Genomic DNA, 24,360 nt, shown 5'->3' with positions numbered 1-24,360 from the left:
TTTCATGTCTACTGTTTTCTTGAAATGGAGAATAAACAGATCAATAACTTCTGTAGAAATTGTTCTGTGATGCTCTCAACAGATCCTCCTTCTGGGAACAGTTAAAATCAAAGGCCTCTTAGTGAAATGTTGTATTTCTTTTGTTTCTAAGCCTTTTTTTTTTTTTTGAGTTTTCCTAATCTTAGACTATGAATTGCAAGTTTATTTAGAGCTAACAAAACAGAAATTGCTTTTTTGTAGCCATATCTGTAGCCCTCTGTACTATTGGCTAGTTCAGAAGCAGCAAAGGTAAAAAGAAAAAAGAATTGGGGGGGGAGAGTGTTGAACTGACAAAATACTATTGCTGTCAAATAAGTTGCATTTTAAAGATTGATCTTTAGCTCTTGAAAAATTACATTGCAGTGTAGTAAAAAAGTCACAGAAGTACCTTGGTACCAAGAATCCACTTCAGCATAGTTGTGGGATTCTCTTCTTCATAATGTAACTGCTTGCTAATAGACACAGTGCTGCCTAAGCTCCGGTGTTTCTAATGCTGAACTTAGCTTGACCTGAACCAGATCAGGAGTTTCTACCCTATGCAGCAGGAATTTCGGAAACTTACTACAACATATTCAATCATTGGTGTTATGCTCATACATATATTGGTGTAAGAGATATTTTTAGTGAACAAGGAAAAAATGCCTTGCCAATTTCAGAAATCTAAAATTGACCTGTAGAGAACCCAGTCATCTGGAGGGTACATCCATACTGACCACATGGCCTGTGGGCTGAGCTGCAGAATAGGGAAACTACTGATGTTTGTTCAGAGCAAGCCTCCTACATCTGGTTTTGCTCCAGGTGGCTGTCTGGTTGACATTTGTTTTTGAAATAGCACTTGGAATTCAGCTTGGGGTCTTTGAAAGGGAGAGTAAGAAGAAGAAAGCATGTCTTCCCAAGGGCAGCTGCTTGGTGCTGTGAAGGACTACCTTCTGTAGCAGTCAGCGTAGCTTACAGGTGATCCAGAAACGAGAGGATCTCCCAAGTCAGTGCTGCAGGAACATGGCAGTTTGAGGACCTTTTTACAGCTCTTTTTTTGAATATTGCTGTTCCTCAGACAGTATGAGGGTTTTGGTTTCCATTAATGTTATCTCCAGGAGGAAATAACCATGGCAACCACTGCTGCTTTGCAGTTCTTTGCAAAATAAGTCTGTGACAAGAAGAAAGATTTGGAAGGCTTTTTTAGTACCTTCCAAATTACTTTGCACATTCAAGTAAAAGAAAATAATCTCAGTTACTGAGATTCAATTAACTTTTTTTTTTTCCCCCTCCTTCAGGACCATTTGGAAAATGGAGGAATAAGAACTGTATATAGGGACATATGGGAGTTGAAGGGGGTATGGATGTGAGATTTCAAGTAACCTGTCTGTCACAATAGTGAGAGATACTGTATTGTTCTGTTGCATTTAGGGTATTCTGAAAATCAGTCTAGCAGTGAGTTTTCAGGTTACATAAAAGGCATTCAAAGGATTGTGGAAACACTATGGAGATCAGCTGGAGTCTTTTTCTGTTAGAGCGGTAGAACCCAGTAGCCTTATTCTAGCACTTAGCTATCATCATGTCACATCAGTTTCAGTAGGGCTTCGGAGTGTTTTTCAGCACTGTCCTTTAGCATAGTTTGCTTCTCTGAGCTAAGATGCCAGAGAGATTGCCTCTGTAATGCTCCTGTTAATGTAGGTAAGTAATGTTAACAATTGATGTTTGTTTCATGGGACTATTCTTAAACTTGTTTTAGATGTGCCTTGCTTCGGAAGGAGTAAAAATGAAAGAACCTGGGAAAACAAAAGTGGAAGCACCAGAAGATGTGAGAGACGAAGTTCTAGAGGAAATGGAAGTAGACCTGGAGCAAAAACCAGTGAAAGACTCCTGTAAAGGAAAACTAGAACAATCAGAGACAGAGCAAATGCAAAACCGGAACGAGACAAAAGCTGAGGAATCACAAACTGTAAAATGCAGAGATTTTACTAGTCTTGCAATGGAGAACAGTCCTTTTGAGAGAAATGATAACACAAAGGATCACATGTGCTGTTCTCCAGAGCTTTCAATTGCTGACATGAATATCCTTGGGCTAAAACCAGAAAAGATAAAGAAGAAAAAGAAAAAAAATAAGTTAGACCGGCACACAAATGAAAAATCCACCCCCAAGAAACCTTGTAAAAAGAGACAGTCTTCAGAGTCGGACATTGAAAGCGTAATGTATACAATTGAAGCCGTTGCAAAGGGGGACTGGGGTGCTGAGAGACTCGCGGAGCCTCCCCGCAAAAAAACTCGCCCTGTCTCAAATGCGAAGGGAAGCGTGTTGGATACAAAATCACCAAAGAAAAAAGTGAAATCGAAAGAGAAGAAAACATCAAAGGAGAAACCCACGGAGACCACCAAAGAATCAAAGCCTCCTGATTTCCTTAGTATTGCAGCCAGCAAGGAAGTACCGTGTGAGGCTTCTGATAACATTAAAGTGGAACCACTGACCCCAACAGAGGAGGTGGTACCCCAGAACTTACCAGGACAGGTCAAAACTGAGGACAGTGACTGTGTTAAAAAGATAGAAACCTGTGGCTCCAGGAAATCAGAGAGATCTTGCAAAGGTGCTCTTTATAAAACTCTGGTGTCAGAGGGCATGCTCACATCTCTGCGTGCTAACGTGGACAGAGGTGGGTGGCTTTGAGTGTTTCATTTACAGCATGAACCACAAAAGCCTGCCTGGAGTGGGAGGAAAAGCAAAAGTCTGTGTTTAAGCTGGAGTTTGAACAGTGTGTGATGGGAATGCTGTGTCTGGTCACCTGAGATGCTGGGGACAGGTGGAGGGGATGGAGTCCATGGTCTAGGGCAGTTCTTCCGGAGGCTGTGTTCCTACTTGCCCCACAAACTCTTAACCTCTCCCTTTCTGTCTTTCGTGATCCAAGATTAAGATTTCTGACCAAAGGCTTTGTTGGTTAATTTGTCAGCCTGATGATAGATGTATGCAGAATTTGTGTTGTGTGTAACCCTGAACAATTAGCTTGTTTCTGTATAAACAACTCCTGTGGTTGTGAGCATAGTTCTCAGTCCTACAAGAGACAGATCTATTGTGCTTTTGCTGTGGTTGTTAGTTTTGCTGTAGGTGGTGGGCGAGAACCCTTTACGTTGTAGAAGGATAAATTAGAGGTAATTCCTGGAAGCTTCCAGTAAGATATCTTGAAATGGATTTTTCCAATTAGTAGATTTATATGTGTGATTAGAACAGTCAGAAAAGAAAAGATGCTTGTAATTTACGGTAGTTTATTACTGTAAACCTGCTCATCTTTTTCTCCTCTTTTATACCTTGAGAGATCCTGACTTTAGAGGTAGTATAAAAAACCAGAGGGGGAAGTGGAAAGGAAATAGTTGCCAGTATCATCAATATCCAGTTTAAAATAAATAAATAAATATTTTGTAACACCTTCTAGAAGGTCAAGCATTTTAAGTTGCAGTGCTGAATGGGTACACAAGTTCCTTCTGAGCCCACTTTGTTTTGGCACATTTTTCTAAAGGTAAGAAACAATTTTCTGCCTTCATCCCAGGAAAAAGAAGCTCAGGAAAAGGCAACTCCTCAGACCATGAAGGATGCTGGAATGAAGAAAACTGGGCTTTTTCCCAAAGTGGGACAAGTGGGAACAAAAAACTGAAAAAGCCTAAGCCAAAGGAAGAGTTTGTTTTCGGGTAAGTTACAGCTTAACACTGTTCAGAGTTTGATTTAGGTCAGCCTGGTAATTTAAGTGAGTCGTCCTCACTGCAGCTGAGTGAACTGCATCCAACACCCAAACAATCACAATTAGAGAGAATTCCTGAAAATTACAAACCCCACTGGGCTGGCTGAGTCATCCTCCAGGTACCTGTTGTCTATATACTAAAGTAATTCCTTTGAGATCTTTCCTGGTTTACACTACTATAAACAGATTTAGGTAACATTTTTTGCTCACTTCTAAAACCACATGCAATATTTACCCACTCAAGAGATGGCGAAGACGTTTACTTTTATTTCCAGAGCGCTTTGCAAGCAGTATTTGAAGTTCTGTGTAGGTGTTCAGTCATCATGAACGGAATTAGAATAGAAAGAAAGATGTCTCTGCCTGCTTGGAGAGATTGCTTACAGAGGAAGAGTAAACAATGTTCTAATATTGGCAAATAATTATAATAAATACATCATTTTTCCATTGTAGAGACAAGATATTTAAACTGTTCATGTACACCGTGAAGAAATTAAATACATTGGAAGAATAATTAATGTTTCCAAATGCATTAAAATTTAGCAAGGCTACCAGAATTACTTCTCTAGTATATGAATAACAATTTTTTGTCAGATTTATTTAACTGCAGGCATAGTGGTTAAATCTGCTTAGCCATTCATACTTATTTGTAAAGTCTTGAAGACTTCCAATTATCTGAATTCAGAGGGTGAAAATTAATTAAAGAGGAGTAGATTTTCCACACATCATGCTTAAAATTGTAATACGTTTTTTTTTTGTGCAGGCCTTTTTTTATAACCTAGTTTATGTGAAATTTAGCTGCAGCTCACTTTACAGCAAAAATATTAAACTGATTAAAATCTCTTAAGTCTTGTTTGCTTGGAATAGTGAAGAGAAATTAATGTAATACTTTCAGTATTTTTAGTGCATTGTATCTAAGTTTTGTAATTTTTTTTTAAATTTGAACTGAAAGATTAAAACACTTCACACCTAATGGTGTGAAAAGTACATGCATCTCCTAACCAAAATAAAAAAAGTAGTTACAAATTATTTATTCAAAGTAGCTAGGAAAATTATGTTAATAATTAATTCATTAAACAAATACTACCATTCTTAGCTGGCTGGATGTGGAAATTACATATTTGCCAATCTTGCTTCTTGATTCAGTCACATCATTAATGACTATTACTTACTGGAATTGGTAATTTGTGGAGCGTAAGTGCTAGAGCAGGTATCTGTTATCCCTGTTCATTGCACTACTTGATCTTCTGGCTACTTGAAGAGCTGCTCTTGCCTCTACCTGCTCCTCTTAGCTCTTTCCTGCTCCCTTCAGCATCACCTTTCAGCCTCATTTTGATTGTGTAGGGGGGAGGATCCTCACCCCTTGGGCATTATGTCTTTCTCCCTGTGTCCTCTTACCTTCTCCAGCAGCAGTTGCACACACTTCCCCGATGGTCCCTGGCAGGTGTGCTTTGCCCATGTGCAGCCCACTCCTTAGCCAAGCAGTGCTCTGCCTGTGTGTATCTCCTAAGCTGTACAGCATGAAGACTTCAGCTCAGCTATGTGTGTCTAACCAGGCTTGTGAGATGCTCTGAAAATTCATGACAATGTGAATGATCTTTTTTTTTTTTTTTTATTAATAATTAATCACTGACATAGTGATAGCAGCACTCTCCACTGCCTCTGTGTCACACAAGCTGTAAATTACTAGCCAGGATGGCAGCTCATCTGCTTTCAGGGTTGGGCCTCCCTAATTAGAGCTGCAGCCCCTCATATGCCCTTGGGACAGGCAGCCACAGTCAGTGGGAGAGTTGCCGGGGCAGAGGATGGAATTGTATGACAGCTGTCAGAGCAGAAAATCAGCTTGCTTTGTGGTTGTCAGGGACATCCGCGTGGAAGAGAAAGGTAGCAGTACTGAGCACCTCTAATGTCAGATAGTTCTGTGATTTCAAAACAAAGCATGTGCACACACACGCAGAAGTAAAACAAACAAACAAGCCCCACCATGCATGCAGTCTGCCAAGAGTCAAGACTGTATTTTAAGATGGGAGATTGCTTACAGAAAGAAGTAGTGATTATAGAGATAAAATGAAGTACTGTTCTGAAAACCAAAGCTTTCAGAATGCAATTTGTTTGAAGTGATGCTTCAAGAGAGCAGAGAGAAATGCCATGTTTCTTGTGATGTTTCCAGGTGTACAGTGTGTAAGGGCCATCCCTCCAACAGTCATGGCAACTTTTGTTGAGTTCAGGTTTTCTGTAGCAAACAGAATTAAGGACAAGTAGAAAATGTCATCGTTCCCTTGTCATTGACAGTACTATTTATAATCTGCCTAGCTGTGCACACTGCGTTTTATTAAAATACCATTTCTTTCTATTCTCCTGCCTGACTGCAAAAATTTACCAAAACAGAGTGCTTATGGAAGCCAGCATAGTCATTACAGCCAGGATATGCCATGCAATACCATCCTGTTTGTGTAGTTTGTTTTCATCTGGCTGTTAGGAACAACAGAACCATATTTCTGGATTTCTTGAGTTGTAGGTAATCTAGTTACAGTCATTCAGGTTGGGCTTGAAGTATGAGGGATATTGTGTTTCATTAAAGTATCAGCTGGTTGTATTTTTCATCTCTCAACAAATAAAATATGCCAGGAGAAAATAAAATCTCCCAGAACAAATACAAAGCTAATTCCCACCCCAAAGCATCAGGTTTTAGAAAGATTGAATAGCTTGACATTTTTCTTCTGGTTTGAATTGTTGCTGTTTTCATTCTGGTGCAAGGACTTTTATGTGAAGTTATCTTCTTAGTTTGTTTATTTATTGTCATTTTATTGTCATTTTTCATTCCCCTCACAGAACAGATAAACCTCCTTTACAAATCTGTGCAGCAAACAGAGCTAACTGTCACCACTATTTTTTTTTTTTTTTTTTTTTTCTAATTTTAATATATGCAGCTAATGTAATCAATTTGTACTGAGTTACAAATGCAGAAGCTGGAGTGTACATTCTCATCCCAAAGATGGATTAATATATACTAGTTTGATGTTTATAGTGTGTGTGCTCTTACCTCTTTCCCCCTCTCTGTGTAGGTAGATATGTGTATACACACACATATGCTCCTAAACAATTAAATTTTTTTCTCCAGAAACAGAGTTACATTTAATTTGATTGGTTTTGTTTCCCCTTTAGCTTAGCAAAGTTGGAAGAAGAATTTGAAAAGAAATTCAACAGCCTTCCTCAATACAGTCCCATTACCTTTGACAGGAAAAATTCAGCTGTTCCGAGGAAAAAGAGGAAGGTTGGAAGCAGCTCATCTGAACAACCAAAATCCAGCAAAGGTAAATTACCACGTGCAATACATTCTTATGCAACAACAGTGCTACACCAACCTCAGGAATTTATACATTCTTGCTTTATTGTTATATGTGAAAAGTGTGAAGAAAACATTTTTCTGTCACTGGAATTAGTTGGTTCTCACCTGGGTTAGATTTCAGACTGTACTCTTGACCTTCATTCTGAGTAGAACTGGTTAAAGTTTGTATGTGAAATTTATTCCTTGTAGCGAGCAGATTTATTAAAAACATGAATATTTGTGGGGTAAGTGAATTTGACAAGTTTTCCCATGAGAAAATGGGGAAGAAATGGCAGGTGATCAAAAGGTTACATTTTGACATTTTTCAAAATGTAGTTTTATGCCAGTTTGTATTTCACTGCAATTTTAGGCTCTATAAATTAAAACATAAGCTACTTTAAGATGCCTGAATTAAACATCTGGATTTTTTTTTATATTGAGATGTTAACAATCTATCATAACTTTGGAGCAAAAATGTCCTGACATGATAAAAAAGGGTTAGAGGACAGGAAAACTGATTCCATACCCAGATCCATTGCTGAGGCTCTTGGAGGGAGAAACTCATGACACATTTGGCTGTTTTATATTCAGACAACCTGTGACACAGAAGTAGTAGAGAAGTGAGAATGTCGTAGGGAGATAACTACTTTTAGATTGTGGCAGAAATACTGATGTATATATACAGTACAGAAGCATAACAAAATGAAGGAATGACATACCAGTCATTCTGCAAGACAAAAGGATCCTCATTATGCACAGTTCACAATGTGAAGCTTGTTTCCTTTCCTGCTACTGTGGTAGTTCCACTGACTGGCAGGTTTTCAGGTCTAATATGGCTGTTTTAGCCAGGTGACCCTGAGTTAGATCTATGCTTTTTGAATGCTTCACAAATAATCACATTACAATATGCAGGATTGAGCAGCTGTTCTTTTCTAGTACATGCCAGTTTTGGTATTGATTTTTGTATTTATATAATTAGATGTGGAACAGTCACTTTTGCAAAATTAGACTTGTGCTAATAACAAGTGAGTTCTGACTTCAAATGCATTTTATTTTTTATGTATTTGACAGAACTTCTTCAATGAGCATGAATGAATTGCTTTACAGTATGATAATACAGTGGTTAATTAAGCAACATCTGTTGGGAACAAGATCTCCTCATCTACTGTGGTCTGGCAATTGAAGCTGTAATAATAGCTCCTTGGATTTCTCTCTACAGTATTTACCTGTTCAAGTGTCTGTACGTCTAAAAATTTTGCAAGGCCCTATGTTGTTTGGGAATGTCACACTAGAATGCTGCCTCTAACCAGGCAGCCCAGAACTGCGTTCTGCTTTTGGCTAGGTTCATACGCAAGAGCTTAATTTTTATCCTTGTTCACATCACTTAAAAAAGCTTTGGAATATATTTGACCTTGCCTCAAGGGTAGGTTGGAAACATAACTGCAGGCAGGTTACAAGCTTGATATAAGTAGTTTTGGCACAGCCCTGTGGAGGAGGCCATGGAGCATTTGCCTCTAGCTGACAATAAGGGCTCTTTAAACTAAGCCAGCTGACTTTGCACTGAAGCAGATGGTAAACAGTCACATGAACTTTTCCACCAACTGAGCTGTGGGGTTGCAACAAGAAGCCCCAGGGCAGGAATATCTGATAGTGACGCTGCTGTTCCTGTAGTGAACATCTAACCGCAGCCCCGAACTAAATCCAGACGGAGCTAGTGATATCTGCTCCTAATTTCAATGAATATTGAATTTGCTCAAGTTAGCTGGGCAAGCTGTCAGCTTGTGTCAGTCATTCCAGCTCCCTGGAGAGTGAAGTTTAGCTCTCAAAGAGGTAGCTAAAAAACTTTCTGACAAACCATTTTTCTTTTGGAAAAGAAAGATTGCAAAAAAAGTAACTACTCCATGGCAATGGGTCTATTTTAATTTGTTTTATTATTTATTAGGATGCAGGTTGTGGATTTGAAATGACCTGAACCACACTGCATACAAGCAAGCTTACTAGCTTAGTAGGAAAGCTGTTCCAGCTGAGCAAAACATTCATTAAGCTGAATCCTCTATTTAATTTGTGGTGTACTGACAGGCCATTCAGCCTCCTCATGCTGTTGGCTTGCCTGTGAACTGATGACTCCAAAAACAGTTAGAGAATACTGACCTCCAAAGGTGTTCAGCGTAAAGGTCTGCATACTACGCTCCTGCAAGTATTGCAGAAAATGAAAATGGCATATTAAGCAAAATGATGGAGCTTGCTGTAGAATGGTTCTGGGTTTTTGAATTATCATGGCTTTTTACACCATCAGAGTTAACATCATCTTATTGCGGTGTGATGAGCATGAACTGTTAAGGGTCAATATAGTCTTATGGCTGTGATTGTGTTTTGGGATGTAGGGGACCTGAACTTTGCTCTGCTGTGCTCTGCATTACCGTGTTGTGTGGAGTTCTTTCTGCTGCTTCCCTCTTCCTTGGGGTTGTCTGTCTGTAAGGTAATTAGAAGAGATGTCCAGCACAGATAGTGCCTACTAGTGGTTGGGGCCTTTAGATGTTTCTAAACAACAGGTAATAATCACTAGGGATAGGTTTAGTAAACACTCTTGAAAATCATTCCCTGCTTTTTCTGAATGTTTGTGTGCAGGATCATAAACTTCAAAGGCATTCTCAGTTTTCAGATAAATACTTAATTTTTGCAGTCTGCAGATCAGTGCCTACTGAATTACATTTAAATTTTGCAAAATAGGTTGGAGTGCTGCAAAAACTAAGACTTTCCCAGGATGTTGGGTGAATAAAAATGGATAAATGTTTTTGTTTGCTCCCCCCCCCCATAACTAGGCTTGTATGCCTTAATGTGTTTTATTTTGGAGTAAATAGTGCAAGATTAATTTTCTGTCAAATGTCGCTAACCTATACCTGCAAGAGGCCTGATCTGCTACCTAACCTAAACAGCCAGGATTGTCAGGATGTTTTCCCACTCCTAAGTGGAAAGTGAACAGGTCAGTGCCCACTGACTCCTTCCATTGTGCTTGTCATGTCCAATCATCACTCCAGCCAGTTCTTTCCATATAAAAACACATGAAGAACCCTGTAACATGAAAGCTGTTTCAAATCTACATGTATAAGAGAAAATTTGAACTTTCTTTCTTAAATGAGAGCAGTTTTTTCCCCAGAGCTTTTATAATTGTTCAAATTGTGCTCCTGCTTTCTTCAGTGGGAGCAGGATTGAAGAAGCCATAATGGTTTTGCAAATTCTACCCCAAGCATTTTTAACTGGGAGTGTGCATATACAATAATAATGTCACAAAATGTCTGAAAAATACAGCTACACTGAATCTGTGCAGATGGCCTGCTCCAACATTTGCTGGAGCTGTGACTGATTTTTTTTTTTTCTTCTTTCCAATGGCATATGTGCCAAAACATCCCACCACACAGAAGTCAGCAGTCTGCAGTGAGTCACTAATCTGCTTGTATGCAAAAATGAGCAACAGGCATAGTCATTATTTCTGCTTTGTGCTGTGAAGAAATGCTCACTTACACACTAAGCACTTCAGTAAAGCTTTCATTTGGGGAAGGCAAGGAGAGGAAAGCATAGCATGCTTTTATTTGGAAAAAGGATTGTCTACAGGTTTTTTTTTGTCTCTGGCCTCTAGGACTAGAAATAAAGCATCAGCTTAAAACGGATGCTTCTTTGTGGCATTCCTCAAATGGGGAGGGAGCTTGGGGTGGAGGGTTTTTTTGGCTTGGTTCAAAGCATTCAGATTCCTGAAGATCACATACTGTAATGTTCCAAAGACCATGACCTAAAAATACAGCATCTTCCTCCTGAAAGATGTAGAAATGCACAAACAAATCTGTTAGTCCTGGGTTTCTTATGATCATGTTGAAGTGTTTTCTATTTGATCAGGCCCTTTAAAATAGGAAACTTTGTGAGAGCAGAGGAGGCGTATGCCCAGAAATGTGGAGGAAATGCAGTTATGGTTCATTATGTACGGTGGGTTCGTTTTCTTGCCTGCTGCTTCCCTGAGCAGCTGCTGTTGGCCACAGCGACTATTCCCAAGTGGAAATCCCTGCCACCCTCGGTGAGCACAATGGACAAGCCAGGGATTAGCAGGTGGTTAAATCCTGTGACAACTGCTGAAGTGCTAGGGATAGGAAGAGCCATGTAGAATATTTCCAGTAGAGAACGATGACCAGGAGAAAAGGACTCACTTTACACTTGCAGATGACTGTATAACAATAGCAAGTAAACTAACATTAAAAGTGTTTTTCAGCTTTCTGTAGGAAATCACGTCCAGGGTCCACTGCCTAACAGACAGCCTTTTAGGTTAGTTAGGTTTTTTCAATCATGAATTTTCTCTGGATTGAATGTTGACAAAGTGGCATTTGTTTGGAGTCTCGGAGTGCTTGCCTGCTGTCCCAATGAAGCAGGTGTAGCCCAGCCAGCCATCCTGTAAACTTCTGCATGGGTGAGTGTGCCTAAACTGTGCCCCTAGACCACCTGCTAGTGAGAGCCTGAAAAGGGATATTAACTCTTATCTCAGCCAAAACCAGCACATGATCACAGGAATGCCCTATTGTTCAGTCTTTTCTACACACTGGAGGATGTTCTCTCCAGTCCAGACTATATTTTCCTTCTTCGCATTGGTTTAGTTCAGTTAATTTCTACTAAAAATTTCAGTTAACTTCTAATAAACTAAAAACTCTGGTTTTCATACCTGAATATGCCATGCAGAGATTCTGTATATGGCACTTCATTGGCTTAGGCCTGTTGGCTAAAGGCAGGATGGAATGTGACCATTTCCGAAGAACCACCAGGTAGTCTATTCAGTAATTACTAGACAATTTGTATGTGTAAGTGTGAGAGTGATTGTCATTTGGCTTTTCACACAGGACAGTGAGCATATCCTCTAGTTCACTCTAGTTCAGGCGAGGAGTGTGGATGAAGTTTCTCATGGAGTCACGAGTTATATTCTCAGGTCCAAGTATGACATGTTGACCTATTTAGCTATTAACCTATCTTTTCTTTCACTGCATTCGTGGCGAAAGAGTACTCAAGTGTCAATGGCCACGGTCTCACAGGAATAACAGCTAAAAGGGAAGGAAATTGGAAATTTCCTTATGAAAAGGCAGCTTCTCTTTTGACCCCACTGAAGTCAATGTTCTTTTATTTGTCATTTGGGAATAAAATTCTGTGTGCAAGTGGCACGGGCCTTGTAGTACATTACATGTCATGGGTAGAAGCTTATTACAAAGGTGCCTTGTATGATAGAAAAGAGGTGAAAGACACAGGTTTCCTTTTTCATGCAGTGCTTGTCAGCTTTTTGTGAGTTTTTCATCTCAGCTACTCAGAGTTGCTGGCACTGTTTGACATTCTGTGATACTGATTGAAATGGTCTATAGGGTGCAGGTTGAGCTGTAGAAATGGAGGCTTCTGTGATACTATGTAGGATGTTGCTTATTCCAAGCACCTACAAAAATCACTAATTAACTAATTTAAAAAAAAAAAGTCATAAGAATCATCTAGTCACGTACCTTTGTCGTCTTCTGGAATTGTTGTGGGAAGACTTGTCTCTGTTGATGTGGACAAAGTGTTTGACCTTAGTCTTCAGAAAAGCTCAGTTTTTTCACTTGGGCTTTCCTTCAACCTGCCTGAGCTTTTTCATTTTGTTTTGCATTTTTATTTCACTGACACGACTCCTTATCCAACTCTGATACTCAAGAAGATACTATAAAATTTGCAGAACACTTGAATCAGTTTGAGTGAATATGGCCTCTTCTATTGAACTATCAGATATTTTCTATACAAGTTCTACTGAAGCTATTCAGATTCAAGCTGATGTTGCCTAAGATGGTGTCTCTCTTAGACTTCCATTTGGTTTGTTGTTTGACTTCTGGATTTTAGGGAGATTATTAATCTTTTCCCAAAGTTTTGATTTCTTCAGTAGTAAAAACTGAGCAGCAGTGAGCCACAAAACCAACATATACAAAATCTTCGGGTTTCTATGCCTGTTTCTGGCTGGATTTTAGCTTTCTCTCAGTAATTTTCAATATTATTCAAACAGCCTAGTGTCTGTGAATGGTTTTCCCCTCATAAGACTAGATTCTTCTTTCATGTGCTACACACTTTCTTCCTCCTTTCCTTGCATGTAGACAGTCGGTGATGGCAAATTGCAGATGCATGACATAGACTTACCATGTAGTAACACGTGACCAAGGTTGCAGTTGTGTCTCAGTAGCCAGTGTGTGTGTTTGGTTGCTTTTAAGAATGAGGAGTGGAGGAGGCTCGTGTTTGTGGTGGGTAGAATCCTGTTCCAAGTCAGCTGCAGATGGGAAGGACACCCTCTTGTTAGGCTGTAAGCCATCTTGTCACCTATAGTGCATCTCATTTCTGTTTGGGCCAGTCTCTTCTGAGCTAGCCTGAAGACTTGGTTGCATGCTGTATCTATGGAAAGAAGATTTGAAAGTGCAGTTTCTGAAAAGTGACTCCATAAAAATGTCTTTGCAGTGTAGAGATTATGCTTCTGTTATATCTTTGGTCTGTTATGTCTGTGTTACTGTTGTGTCTTTACTCTGTGAGACTAAGGATAGCTTCTTGATGACCTCTGCTAGTGACATAGTAGTCTGATGTCACATAAGGTGTCTTCTGACTACTACTGGTAAAGACTCCGCTATCAAAGTAGGAATGATACCATGAGCTGGACATAACCTCACCTTCCTCCCCTGAGAGCTTTTGCTTCTGCACTTAGTGTAAACTCATTTCTAGTCACCAAAAAGGCAAAGGTAACTCTTGTATCCTGTGGTGGGTTAGCCCTGGCTGGTAGGTAAGTCACCAGCCTGTCACCCACTCACCAGTGGGGTATGGGAGAGAACTGGAAGGACAAAACCAAGAAAAAAGTCCTCATGGATCAAGATAAAGACAGTTTCAAAAGGGATGGGGGGGAACAGATGATGCAAAAGCCAGCACTCACCACCAACAACTGATGCCTGGCCAGTCCCTGAGCAATGACCACTTTGGAAAAAAACTCTCCCCCCAGTTTTATTGCTGAGCATGACGTTATGTGGTATGAAACACCTCTTGGTCAGTGTGGGTCAGCTGTCCCAACTATGTCCCCTCCCAATCTCTTGTGCACCCTCAGCCACACTGTTGGGGTGGCAGAGTGAGAGAGAGAGAGATCTTGATGCTCTGTAAAAACTGTTCAGCTGTAACTCAAGCATTGCTGTGTTACTGACAGCTGTTTTGATCACCAGTCTAAAACACAGCACCATCCAGGCTACTATGAGGAAAGCTTAATCCATTCCAGCCAAACCCAGTATACACACAAAACAGAGCATATCTGTAAACAAGCAAGCAAAATAATCCTTGTTTTACTGTATGGACATGCTTTCCTAAGGTCATGATTCTCCAAAATGCTTTGTATGCACTTAGCATTGGGAGCTGATGGGTTGAAGTACAGCCTGCTGAAAGCCTCCAGAGCCCCTTCTGGCAGAAGCTCAGGTTTTGTGCTTCCCCATGAAATGATTTCCTGTATTAGTGGAAGGGGAGGTTGTATAGTAGATATTGTGACTGTTATATTCTTTTTAAAACTGCTAATTAAAAGTATGTATTATTAATGTTGTCTGTAGGTTCATTCCAGTCTCAGAAAAAGAACTTATTCCACAAAATTGTCAGCAAATGTAAACACAGAAAGGAGAAGCTTAATGTTCCGGACAAAGGTACTGGTGCATTACTTAGTTAAGGTTTGGGGCCGCCTTCTCTCTCGATTCAGTTTCGGGGAAATGCTTCTAGACAGAGGCTGCTCATCTCTCTAGTACTTGATTGCTTTGGTCCCTTATTTCCCTATCTGCTTTGATTCTGTTAGCTCCTGGCTCCAATTGATCATATTACCTTATTGCAGTATGATGCTGTTTTATTTTTAATTGGCATCCCCCTTAATTACAGTTTCCCTGCTCCAGGCACCATGCAGCAGAGCTGACAAAGCAAGGGCAGTTTTACATTTGGCCCTGAACTCTTTTATCTTCCACAGCTCATAGCTCTTTAGTCCTTTGGTTACTCTTATCTCCAGCCCTTCTATATCAGAGACCGTGTTATTTATCCGTTTGTCAGAGTATTTCTCCATGTCGCTATCTCCTCCCCCTGTGGTTTCCCACTGTCTAGAACTTTGCAGACTGCAGCTGGTCAGGATATAAGAGCTTGTGTCTGCACTAGATCTCAGACATGCTAACCTAAACCAATCTTCCATCTCTACAGAAATCTTAACCAGCTTTCTCTTTCCCTCAGATTTAAAATAAATTCAGCAGTTTTTAAGCTATGTCCCAGGCTTGCTCTTCCCCCTATCATGCTGGTAGCTCTCTGAAGTCCTTTCCTTGTTACACTGTTGTGATCCTGCATACCTGCATACTCACAACTCTGAGGGGTGTTTTCCGGTGTACGGTATACACAGGATTATAGTTCAGCCTGCTTCCCTGGGCCCTTTTTATTATTTTACTTTTGTAGTCATGTTGCCCACACTGTTCAAATTGTGCCCAGGCTCTTCCTTAGCCCTTCCACAGTAGAGTTCTCTCCCACATCGTCCCTGTGGTGTAGAAGAGTCTCTCTGGTTCTGCTTGTTTAGGTAGCTCCATGAATTTCTTCCACTTTTTTTTTTTTCCCCATCCATATCTGTCTCTACAATAATAAAATCCCCATCTCCAGTTCCCCCAGCTCCCTTTATGCTTAATACCTTTCCTTAAGGCTTGGCCGTGTCATTTCCTCTATCCTGATGCTATGTTTTCTGTCCTCTGTGGTGCACTGTTTTCCCACATAGGCTCTGCCAGCTCCACTGCGTTGAATGGTGCAAATATTTTGAAATTACTTGCTCTGTTTGGTTGTATTTGTACAACAAACATGTGTTACTTCTCACTTATGAGAAGTAACTATATTGCTTCCATGCCAGTGTGAAAAAAGCATCATACATTAACGTAGCTTTTATTGGGTGTCATTCAGATTTTTGTTCCTGAATTAATATACCATGTAGACAAATTATTAAGAAAAAGGGGTGTTTAAATTCTCCTGTAGGAAAAGAAACAGAAAGTGATACATGATGGAGTAAAAAAATATAAATATCTTAAAATCTGCAGATATAAAATGTGGCTAAACAAAATGTCAAAACCTCCATTTGATTACAAGAAACCAGCCTGTTTTGATATAAAGTGAAGTGTGCACTATGATCAAAGATTCAAGCCTGGCAAGTGCTGAGTACCCTGGCCTTGTTCCAGCACAACACAGAGGCATGTCCTTGGAAGTTAAGCATGTGAATAATGTCATCGTGTCTAAACATTAAAGATGTGTCTGTGCATTTGCTGGAGTAGGGCCAGTTTGCTCGGTTCCTCCCAAGACTGAAGTAAAGACACGAGGAATTTAGCAGTCTTACACAGCCCACGTAGAAATTATCAAAGGAAAGACAGTGGGTATATACATTGGTGGGGAACTGTATTTTCTCTGAGTTACAAATGGGAGAAAATCTGGGGTCTTGCCTACTCTAAAGTGTAGTGACACTGAAAGCAAAGTGTTGATCAGTGAAGTGCAGTGTGGGTACAGCCTCGCCATCATGTGCTGCCTACGTAACTCCATCCTTTCATGAGTTCCTAGGCAGCATAGCCCTAAACTCGTTGACTCCGCTGTCCTGTATTCTGCACATTCAAGCTGGGAATCCCAGCATCTTCATTTCAATTCAAATATACAAGGATTTAGTGACTCAAACACTAGATGAAAATTTCAGCTCCTTTATGTAGTGTGTCACAAGTCTATAATGTGTGGGTTTGGTTTTTATGGAGTTAATTTTGCTGGAAGAAGGAGCCTGAATATTATTATAGCTGGAGAGGAGACACTTGGAAGGGTTGCTGTCATGCTGGATTTATGTTCTATTGTCTTTTGAAAAGTGTGTGCCTGTGTGCATCTCCCTCTTGAGTGAAGAAAAGTAAGTACAGTAAAGGCAAATTTTGATGGGATTGGATTATGTCATCTGGGTCTGTCTCTGGGTTGAGTTTCTCTGTGAATTTTGACTCCATGTGACCACATCATACACAGCATCACCAGTGCAAGTAACCATATTACGAGTTTGCAGGTGTTCACAGAGATAGATACAGCCCAGTAAAATCCTGGTGGACATGCTGCCACCCCTGCTCCTCCTGGCAGAGAGCACACAGTAATGCAGCTGAGTATGTTAAGAGGTGTGTCACTTCCTTAAGAAGGCTGACAGAAGCACAGCTGGACCCATCCTTGTTTGGGGAGGTTGAACACCACTCAGCTGAGAAATTTATATTCTGCCACACTGTCAAGGCTTTCTGATTGGAAGCAATGCTTTAAATAACAAGGGGTAAGTCACAACTCTTGACTCCCTGCAGGTACATTTAGGGATCTGTTCTGGGGGCTCCTCCATGGTTTGTGTAACAACCAGATGCAATGCTGGTGTTCGCACAAGAAGGAGAGAAGAGGAGATGGAACATATACACCAGTCTCAGCACTAGCTGAAATGTGAAGGAGCCCCATCTCCTGTGGCTGGTAGAGCTAACTGTCTGCTACTGATACTCCATCAGCTCTCCCATATGCCCATCCATCTGTACAGCCTTAGCACATATGTTTGAGAAAGAACAGAAAGTGCAGAAAATTAGCAGAATGGCCCTTTTTTTTTTTTTTTTTCCTGCTGAGAAAGCCCTGTTCTGTGGGGCCCACATCCCAGAGGGGGCCAGTTGCTACGTGCCTTTGGTGTCCTGTCGAGGATGAGAGAGGGCTGGGTCAGCACAGGCTCATGCAGCAGAGCTTCCCACCCAGGCAGCTGCCCATACACCTGGCTTGACCATCTGCTGCTTTATCAGCTGGTGTCTCTCTGCTTGTTAGTCCCCAGCCCTTGCTGCAGCTCCCTGTGCCCTGCCTGACCCCACAAGCAGTATTGCAGCAGCATCCCCTTGTCAGAAGAGCTGAGTACAGGTCAGAGCATGCTTGGCATCACTTCTATGATGAAGTGATTCCCCAAGCACTGGTGGTTTGAAGCTTTGCTCTGCCTTGGTAGGCTTCGCTTCTCCTTTTTAACTTCATAAAGACCATTAAAGCATTACAACCCACCTTTCTTTCTTGATACCAGCATGCTTAGACCCACAGAGCATTCATTCTCCACTAAATGTGGTTAAACTTCTTCAGCTCTCTCTCACAACAGATAGGCATCACTGAAGAAATTCTTTAAAATCTGTGTCTTGCTGGGGTTCAGTCTGAAAAGCTTGTCCTCTTCTGTAGTATGCTGAGTCAGACCAGTTGACTTCATTTTTTTCTTGTTCACAAAGATGGGGGGAAATAAGACTTATATGGATGCTGCATGCCTGCAGAATAAGGTAAACTGTCCGTGCTAACTTTTAACAAATCTAGCTCAGGAAACCATCTGGCATAGAGCTCTAGATGTTTTTCTCTCAAAGTCGTTTTTGTCGCTGTGGTGTAAGCATGCCAAAAGGCCCACATCTTCGTATCATGTGCTCAGCTCTGCTTGCAAAAATAGTCCTGTAGTTCTGGCATGTGCTACTGTCATGCGGAAAGCTACCCATGTAAATACCTGTTTGCAGGACTGCACAGTAGCTTCAGAACCTCATTGCCTTTTTAGACAGCATTCTCCTGAAAATTAGCTGAGCTCTACATGGGACAGCTCTTGAACACAGGACTGTGTGAAAACAAGAGGGATGTGAAATGGATTAAAGAAATTATTAAAGAAAAATAGAGGGAATTAAACTTGATTAGCCCTGTCCTTTTTGCACAGCAAAACCAAGCCCTGATTTGGAGCATCGGTATGGGTATACCTTTGTCAGGTGATGCAGTGGGGTGCTGTTCCTCTTGAAGAAGGTACAGGAGGACCGCTGTTAGCACCTAAATTAGCTTATATGGTGGTTACTTCTTCATTGACTTACTTCTTCTCTGGAGTTCAGTGCAAAGGGTCTTGTGAGTGAAGCCTTTGTGACTTCCTTCTAGTTAGATTTTATGTCTGTTTGAATAATAATCTTTAAAGAAGTCAATTAAATGTTTTCTTATCCCAACATCCACTAAGACTGCTAGAGAAGGGGGAAAAAAAAAAAGCTCTTCCCTTCAACGTCCACCCTCCACACAGAAATATATTCATTGTTCACCTTTAATCCTTCCTTCTTCAAAACTGTATGGCAGCAATGTTATGATGAAGTGATAAAGAGCTTACTTTAGTGCTAGAGGAGAAAAAAAAAATGTAGAGGACATTCAAGTCTCATTTCAAGGATTGAAAAACCTTTAAACATGGAGAGGGAATATACTTGCTGCATCCTGAGTTTGTTGGCAACTTCCGCCTATTTTATTTAGTAGTCAAACACATTGTATGCTCCTTCTTATGTCTTTAGTAACTATTGCCTCCTTTTATTTTGCCTTTCAACATTTTATCTTTAATTTCTTGAGCTTAAAAGAAAAGAAATATAAAAGGGAAATATCTACTGTATTGACCAATCAAGTTTATTTCTAACCTGACATGGCTTATAATATACAACACATCTAATTAAAAACGTACCAAATCAGGTTTCTTTCTATTGTATGTTTTTTATTGTATGAAATCATGTCTTAATATTTTTAAGTGTAAAAAAAAAAAAAAAGTTGTATTACTAAGATTAAAGCCATTATAAACTCAGTCAAACTAGAATTAAACAGCACTGTCAAAGTACGATCTAATTAGACCAAATCCCCAAATCAGAATTAACAACTAGTGTTTTGGACTACAACCAAACCATTACATTAATACATACTCAACACTTACGAATTCCCAAATAAGAAACCTAGAGAGAAAGCTGCACATTTAATTATACATTCCAATTAAGATTTTGGTCTCAGTGCAGTAAGCTTATCTGAACATCTCACTATTAGCCAGATTGAGTTACTTGAAAGTCACATTTGCAATCATTGATGCTTCTACTTAATTGGACTGTTACAAGGCAGATCTTTTCTCGTGATTTCTCTTTCTCTGTTTATTAAAAAAAAAAAAGTTTCACAGCATAGCTCTGCTCTGGAAAGGCTGGCAGCTATAGCTAAACTGAGAAAAGCTAATTGAAGCTGTGTGCTTTTTTAAAAACAAAGAGCATGCACAAGTTCAAAAATGTTTTACAAGAGCAGATATGAAGGTGAATTAAGAGCATAAGCGACTTAAGGTTTGGAACATTTCCAAATGTTTTTATATATATGTACTAGATCTGATTGTATTCTTATGCCATAAAACATTAAAAGGTCCCTTCCCAATTAAAACAAAAGAGCAAAGGATAACAGCTTACAAGATAAAATATTGGAACTACTCTCTTGATCCAGTCCACATCCTTGCACAATTGACAGTTAAAGAACCTAGCAAAAGATAGAGGTTATATTGGCCGTATCTTTGAATAGGAAGCTCATTAAATCTACAAAACAAACAATAAATGAACAGTAAATACACACTAAAATGAATGAGGGCAAAGTCCATGCAGACTGCTTGACTGTTGGACATAGTTTGCGAGGTCGGGTGCTCCTGCATGACACAACCAGTCTCAGTATAGGAGGCTGGTCTTGTTCAGTGCTTAGCCGTTCTGAAAGAGCAGTTGTTTGCACTCTGGTTTGAGGTTTGTGCATGTAATTCTTTCTGGTCCTGCCACCCAGAAAGTGAACAAATGGGTCTTAAACATATCTTTAAAATGGGAAGAAAGAGTAAAAGAAATTGTGGGGAAGAGAAAGCTAACTGTAGACACAGACACATCTGTGAAATATAGAAAGGACTGTTCAAAGAGATGGGGTATAACCTTGACGTGTAGTGAAGAAAGCGAGTTGAAAATACAGCAAGGGAGATGAGGTACAGGCATTAGAACAAAATATGTAATCATTCAGGATGGCAGTGCACTGGGAAAAAGTACCCTGAGGACTTGGTGCAGACACCATGAGTGCTCCCAATTTCAAAACAGGTTAGAGAGGCATCTCTGAGAAATCGCTTGGGTGTTCCTCTGCTACCTGTAGTCTCTTTCTAGCCCTAGCTTACCATGATCACAGATGGGATAGGCCTTATAATACTTGTGTCACAGGAGGAGAACAATGTCACACATTGAATTTATGGACTAGTGATACCCTGTGGTATCAGCAGTATGGCTTATTAAATCAACGGAAATGACAAATGATTGATGATTACGCACTGATTTCAGACTTTGGAAGATTAAATACATCTTGTGATTGCTGTCTCACCAGTTTCTTCATGAACAAGATTAAAGTGACTCTTTAGTCAGGTAAAAATTTGTGATCATATTCCAGTTCTGGGCAGAAGGCTACTTCAAAACGCCAACACTGGTACTGTTGAGAAAGATTCAAACTGTTCCTTTCTCTCTCTGACTTTATGTAGGCTGTATTTCAGTCACAGTATTTTATCACGGGCTTACTTTCTTTTTTTCACATTCTTGTCTTCAATCAGCTCTGCTTTTATATTTGCTGCCTTTTGGGTGTTTTTTCAGGTTTGTAGTTTTGTATTTCCTTCTGCTTAGAGATGACATAGACTGACTATAGAGGGAAGACCGGGGGTTAGTCAGGAATTCCTGAATTCTGCTTGTGAGTCCATCTGTGAGCTAAGATAAGCTTACATGAGGACCATTATTGTTCCTTAAATACATTTTGTTTCTTAGCTACCTGCTGGCATCTTCTGTTGCAGAGCGTTTTATACATACTGTTTGATACCCTTCTCCCACTGAAGCGCTATTGCCCATCTCACAGTTTTCTTCGCAGATAATAGAAACTTAAACCTTCCTGGATATCTTTAAGAGCTGATGCTACTATTCCTCTGCAAGCATCTGCAACTTTCAGATCATGTCTTGCCATGGGTTATGCTCTGAGTACCTGTGAGGGAAGACTGTATACATATAGATAGATGCAAAATGATAAATGAGCATAGCTAGTAGCCAAATTATTCTCCATGTAAAACTGCGTTTTTATCCTCTTTCAGCCATACTCTCAGAAGACAGAAATTCCAGTGAGTCTGCCTGGAAGAATAAAATTTCTGTATCTGCCCTAAACACTCCAGAGCCAGCAATGATGCATGAGCCTTTAGTTGGCAGCCAGAAGAGGAAAGCAAGAAAAACTAAGATCACACATCTTGTCCGAACAGCAGACGGCCGAGTGTCACCAGCAGGAGGGACATTGGGTAAGGAAATTAAAGTTTAACTTTTATTAAAACTGAATGGTTGGAGAAGGTTTGGGAGTACAAGCAACCTATCAGAGAAATATTTTTCAGTTAGCTTTATTTCATACCTGCTTAGAAAGGTCATTATTTTAAAATACAGGTATTAATCAACTGGGAAATAGGTGAGTCCATAATGCCCTACTTTTGTTTGAATGCCCAAATCTGTGTTCTCTCCCTGGATATTCCTCTCTAAGAACTGGGAGCTGTTATAAAGAGAAATGGGAAACAGTTACCTTTCATAATTTGCTTCCAGTTCAGCAAAGAAATTACACTGTACCTAGTTATAGGACGTAAAAATGAATTCCGTAATATGACAGTCAATGCCACAGTCCTTGCAGGAGTCCTCTGCAGTTAAGATAATCTTTCAGGACTTCTACATCTAAAATGTACACAAAAGATCCCTTGCCTGACCTAAAAGATCAAACTCAGTTGAATGTTAAAGGGGTAAACTGCTGCATGAACCTTAGTACTGTGCTTCTGCCATTAGCTTGGGTCAGAAGAGGCTGCAGAATGTATCAGGTTATACTTGCAAAATCAGGTCCTAAAGGTAAAGATTCTGTTAACACTAGACTAGTCAGTATATTGATGGGCAGCTGTAAATTTAAGGGTGAGGTTTGCAAACGTAACTTTCTTTTATTGCAGAGGAGAAGCCAAAAGAGCCGCCACAAAGTACTCTTCAAAAAACATCAAGTGCAGAAACAGATTGCAACAGTGAATGCTCCAGAAATGCAGAGACAGAAGAAAATCATAGTATTACATCAGATATGCCAGCAGTGTCTGCATTTTTTAGCTTAGCTGCTCTGGCAGAAGTAGCAGCCATGGAAAATGTACACAGGTATATGGTTCTCTTTTCCCCTTGCTATCTAAATGGATAGTATGTGCCTACCAGCTTGTTCAGAAAGCATGTGAATTGCAGACTGTTTAATTTGGCCTGTGCTTCCTCTTCCACAGCTTTCTATGAATGTCTGTTTTACATTGCTTGCTTAGTAGTGTTAAGTCTCCACCTAAATGACAATACAGCCTATTTCAGTAGTTAGTAAAATGCTCCTCCCTGGTAAGCTTCCCTACCAATTTTTCTATATAAACAGGTTCATATGCTTGATGCCATTTATCAGATAATATAGATTTAAGTAACTTTTGCATGCTGACTTGCAATTTTCAGTGACTGTGGGCAGAATTTCATATGACTTCAGCTGAAGTTTTTATGCTGAACATGGCTGGAGGAAGCTAACATTTTTAGTTGTGTGCTTTGCTGTTTAGGAGGCAAAGCATCTGCAGAATGCCGTGGGGCAGAGCAACTCTGGGTGATGGAAAGTCACATTAGCTTGGGTTGGTCCTCTCAGTTACTGAGTAGACCATCCACACAAATAAGGTAGAGAATGTGCCATGTTACTTAGGGCTGTTGGATCACTTCGGCATAGTCAGATCCTTCATGCTGGCCCTGTGATGGGAGAAAACCAATGACAGCAAGTCCTCCTTGGCTCTTAATTATTTAGTGTTCTATGATGCTGCAGCTTATTGGAGATGAAACCTCATCTTTTCCTGCAGTGTAGGGTCAGTGAGGAAGTGCTGGGCCAGTTTGAAACCATCACAGCCTCTGCAAATGGCATTTGACAGATTGCTGGCTGCCTGAGAAACTCCTCAAAGGCAGGAGCTGATGAAACCACTCACAACCTCAGTTTACTGTTGATCTCGTGGCACCTGTTGGCCAACCCAGTCCTGCATGTTCAGGCTGCGCATCAAATGTTGAAAGACTTTTTTGAAGCTCAGGGGCCCTACAAGAAACAGTCAGCTGAACCCCACCTGCTGACCTTTCTGCAGAAGCTGTTGTCTTTCTTAAGCAACATAGTTTTGGGCAAGAAGTGTTTTCATGCTGCAGTCAGTCTGGTTTTTCCTCCCAACATTGCAAAGCAGGTGTCTGCTATCAAGATAGCAAAAGTCTGAACTCATTTCTGTTGTCTTCCATGGTCAGAAGCCACGAAGTGAGACTTGGGGAAGTGCTGTGCTAAATTCTGCTCTCACTTTCACCCTTGTGGTTTTATTGATTTCCATTAACACTGACCGGAATT

General features: G+C 40.3%; 1 protein-coding gene across 13 annotated transcripts in view; it reads left to right on the top strand.

Annotated features, from left to right (window-relative positions):
- BBX (BBX, HMG-box containing) overlaps window positions 1–24,360 on the top strand; it is a 155,450-nt gene that overhangs the window by 112,056 nt on the left and 19,034 nt on the right. For 10 of the 13 annotated variants that reach the window (XM_026857695.1, XM_026857685.1, XM_026857623.1 and 7 more), the window contains 6 exons: window positions 1,772–2,687; window positions 3,576–3,714; window positions 6,927–7,075; window positions 14,700–14,789; window positions 22,055–22,252; window positions 22,934–23,126. In XM_026857695.1, the coding sequence (XP_026713496.1) occupies window positions 1,772–2,687; window positions 3,576–3,714; window positions 6,927–7,075; window positions 14,700–14,789; window positions 22,055–22,252; window positions 22,934–23,126 (1,685 nt within the window). The remainder of the gene's footprint in view (window positions 1–1,771; window positions 2,688–3,575; window positions 3,715–6,926; window positions 7,076–14,699; window positions 14,790–22,054; window positions 22,253–22,933; window positions 23,127–24,360) is intronic. The other 3 variants (XM_026857615.1, XM_026857678.1, XM_026857631.1) reach the window with 3 other exon arrangements.

Source organism: Athene cunicularia (assembly GCF_003259725.1).
Source record: "Athene cunicularia isolate RWA chromosome 1 unlocalized genomic scaffold, athCun1 chr1_part1, whole genome shotgun sequence".
In the NCBI taxonomy this organism is placed as follows: domain Eukaryota; kingdom Metazoa; phylum Chordata; class Aves; order Strigiformes; family Strigidae; genus Athene; species Athene cunicularia.
This window is presented reverse-complemented; position numbering and strand designations above follow the sequence as displayed.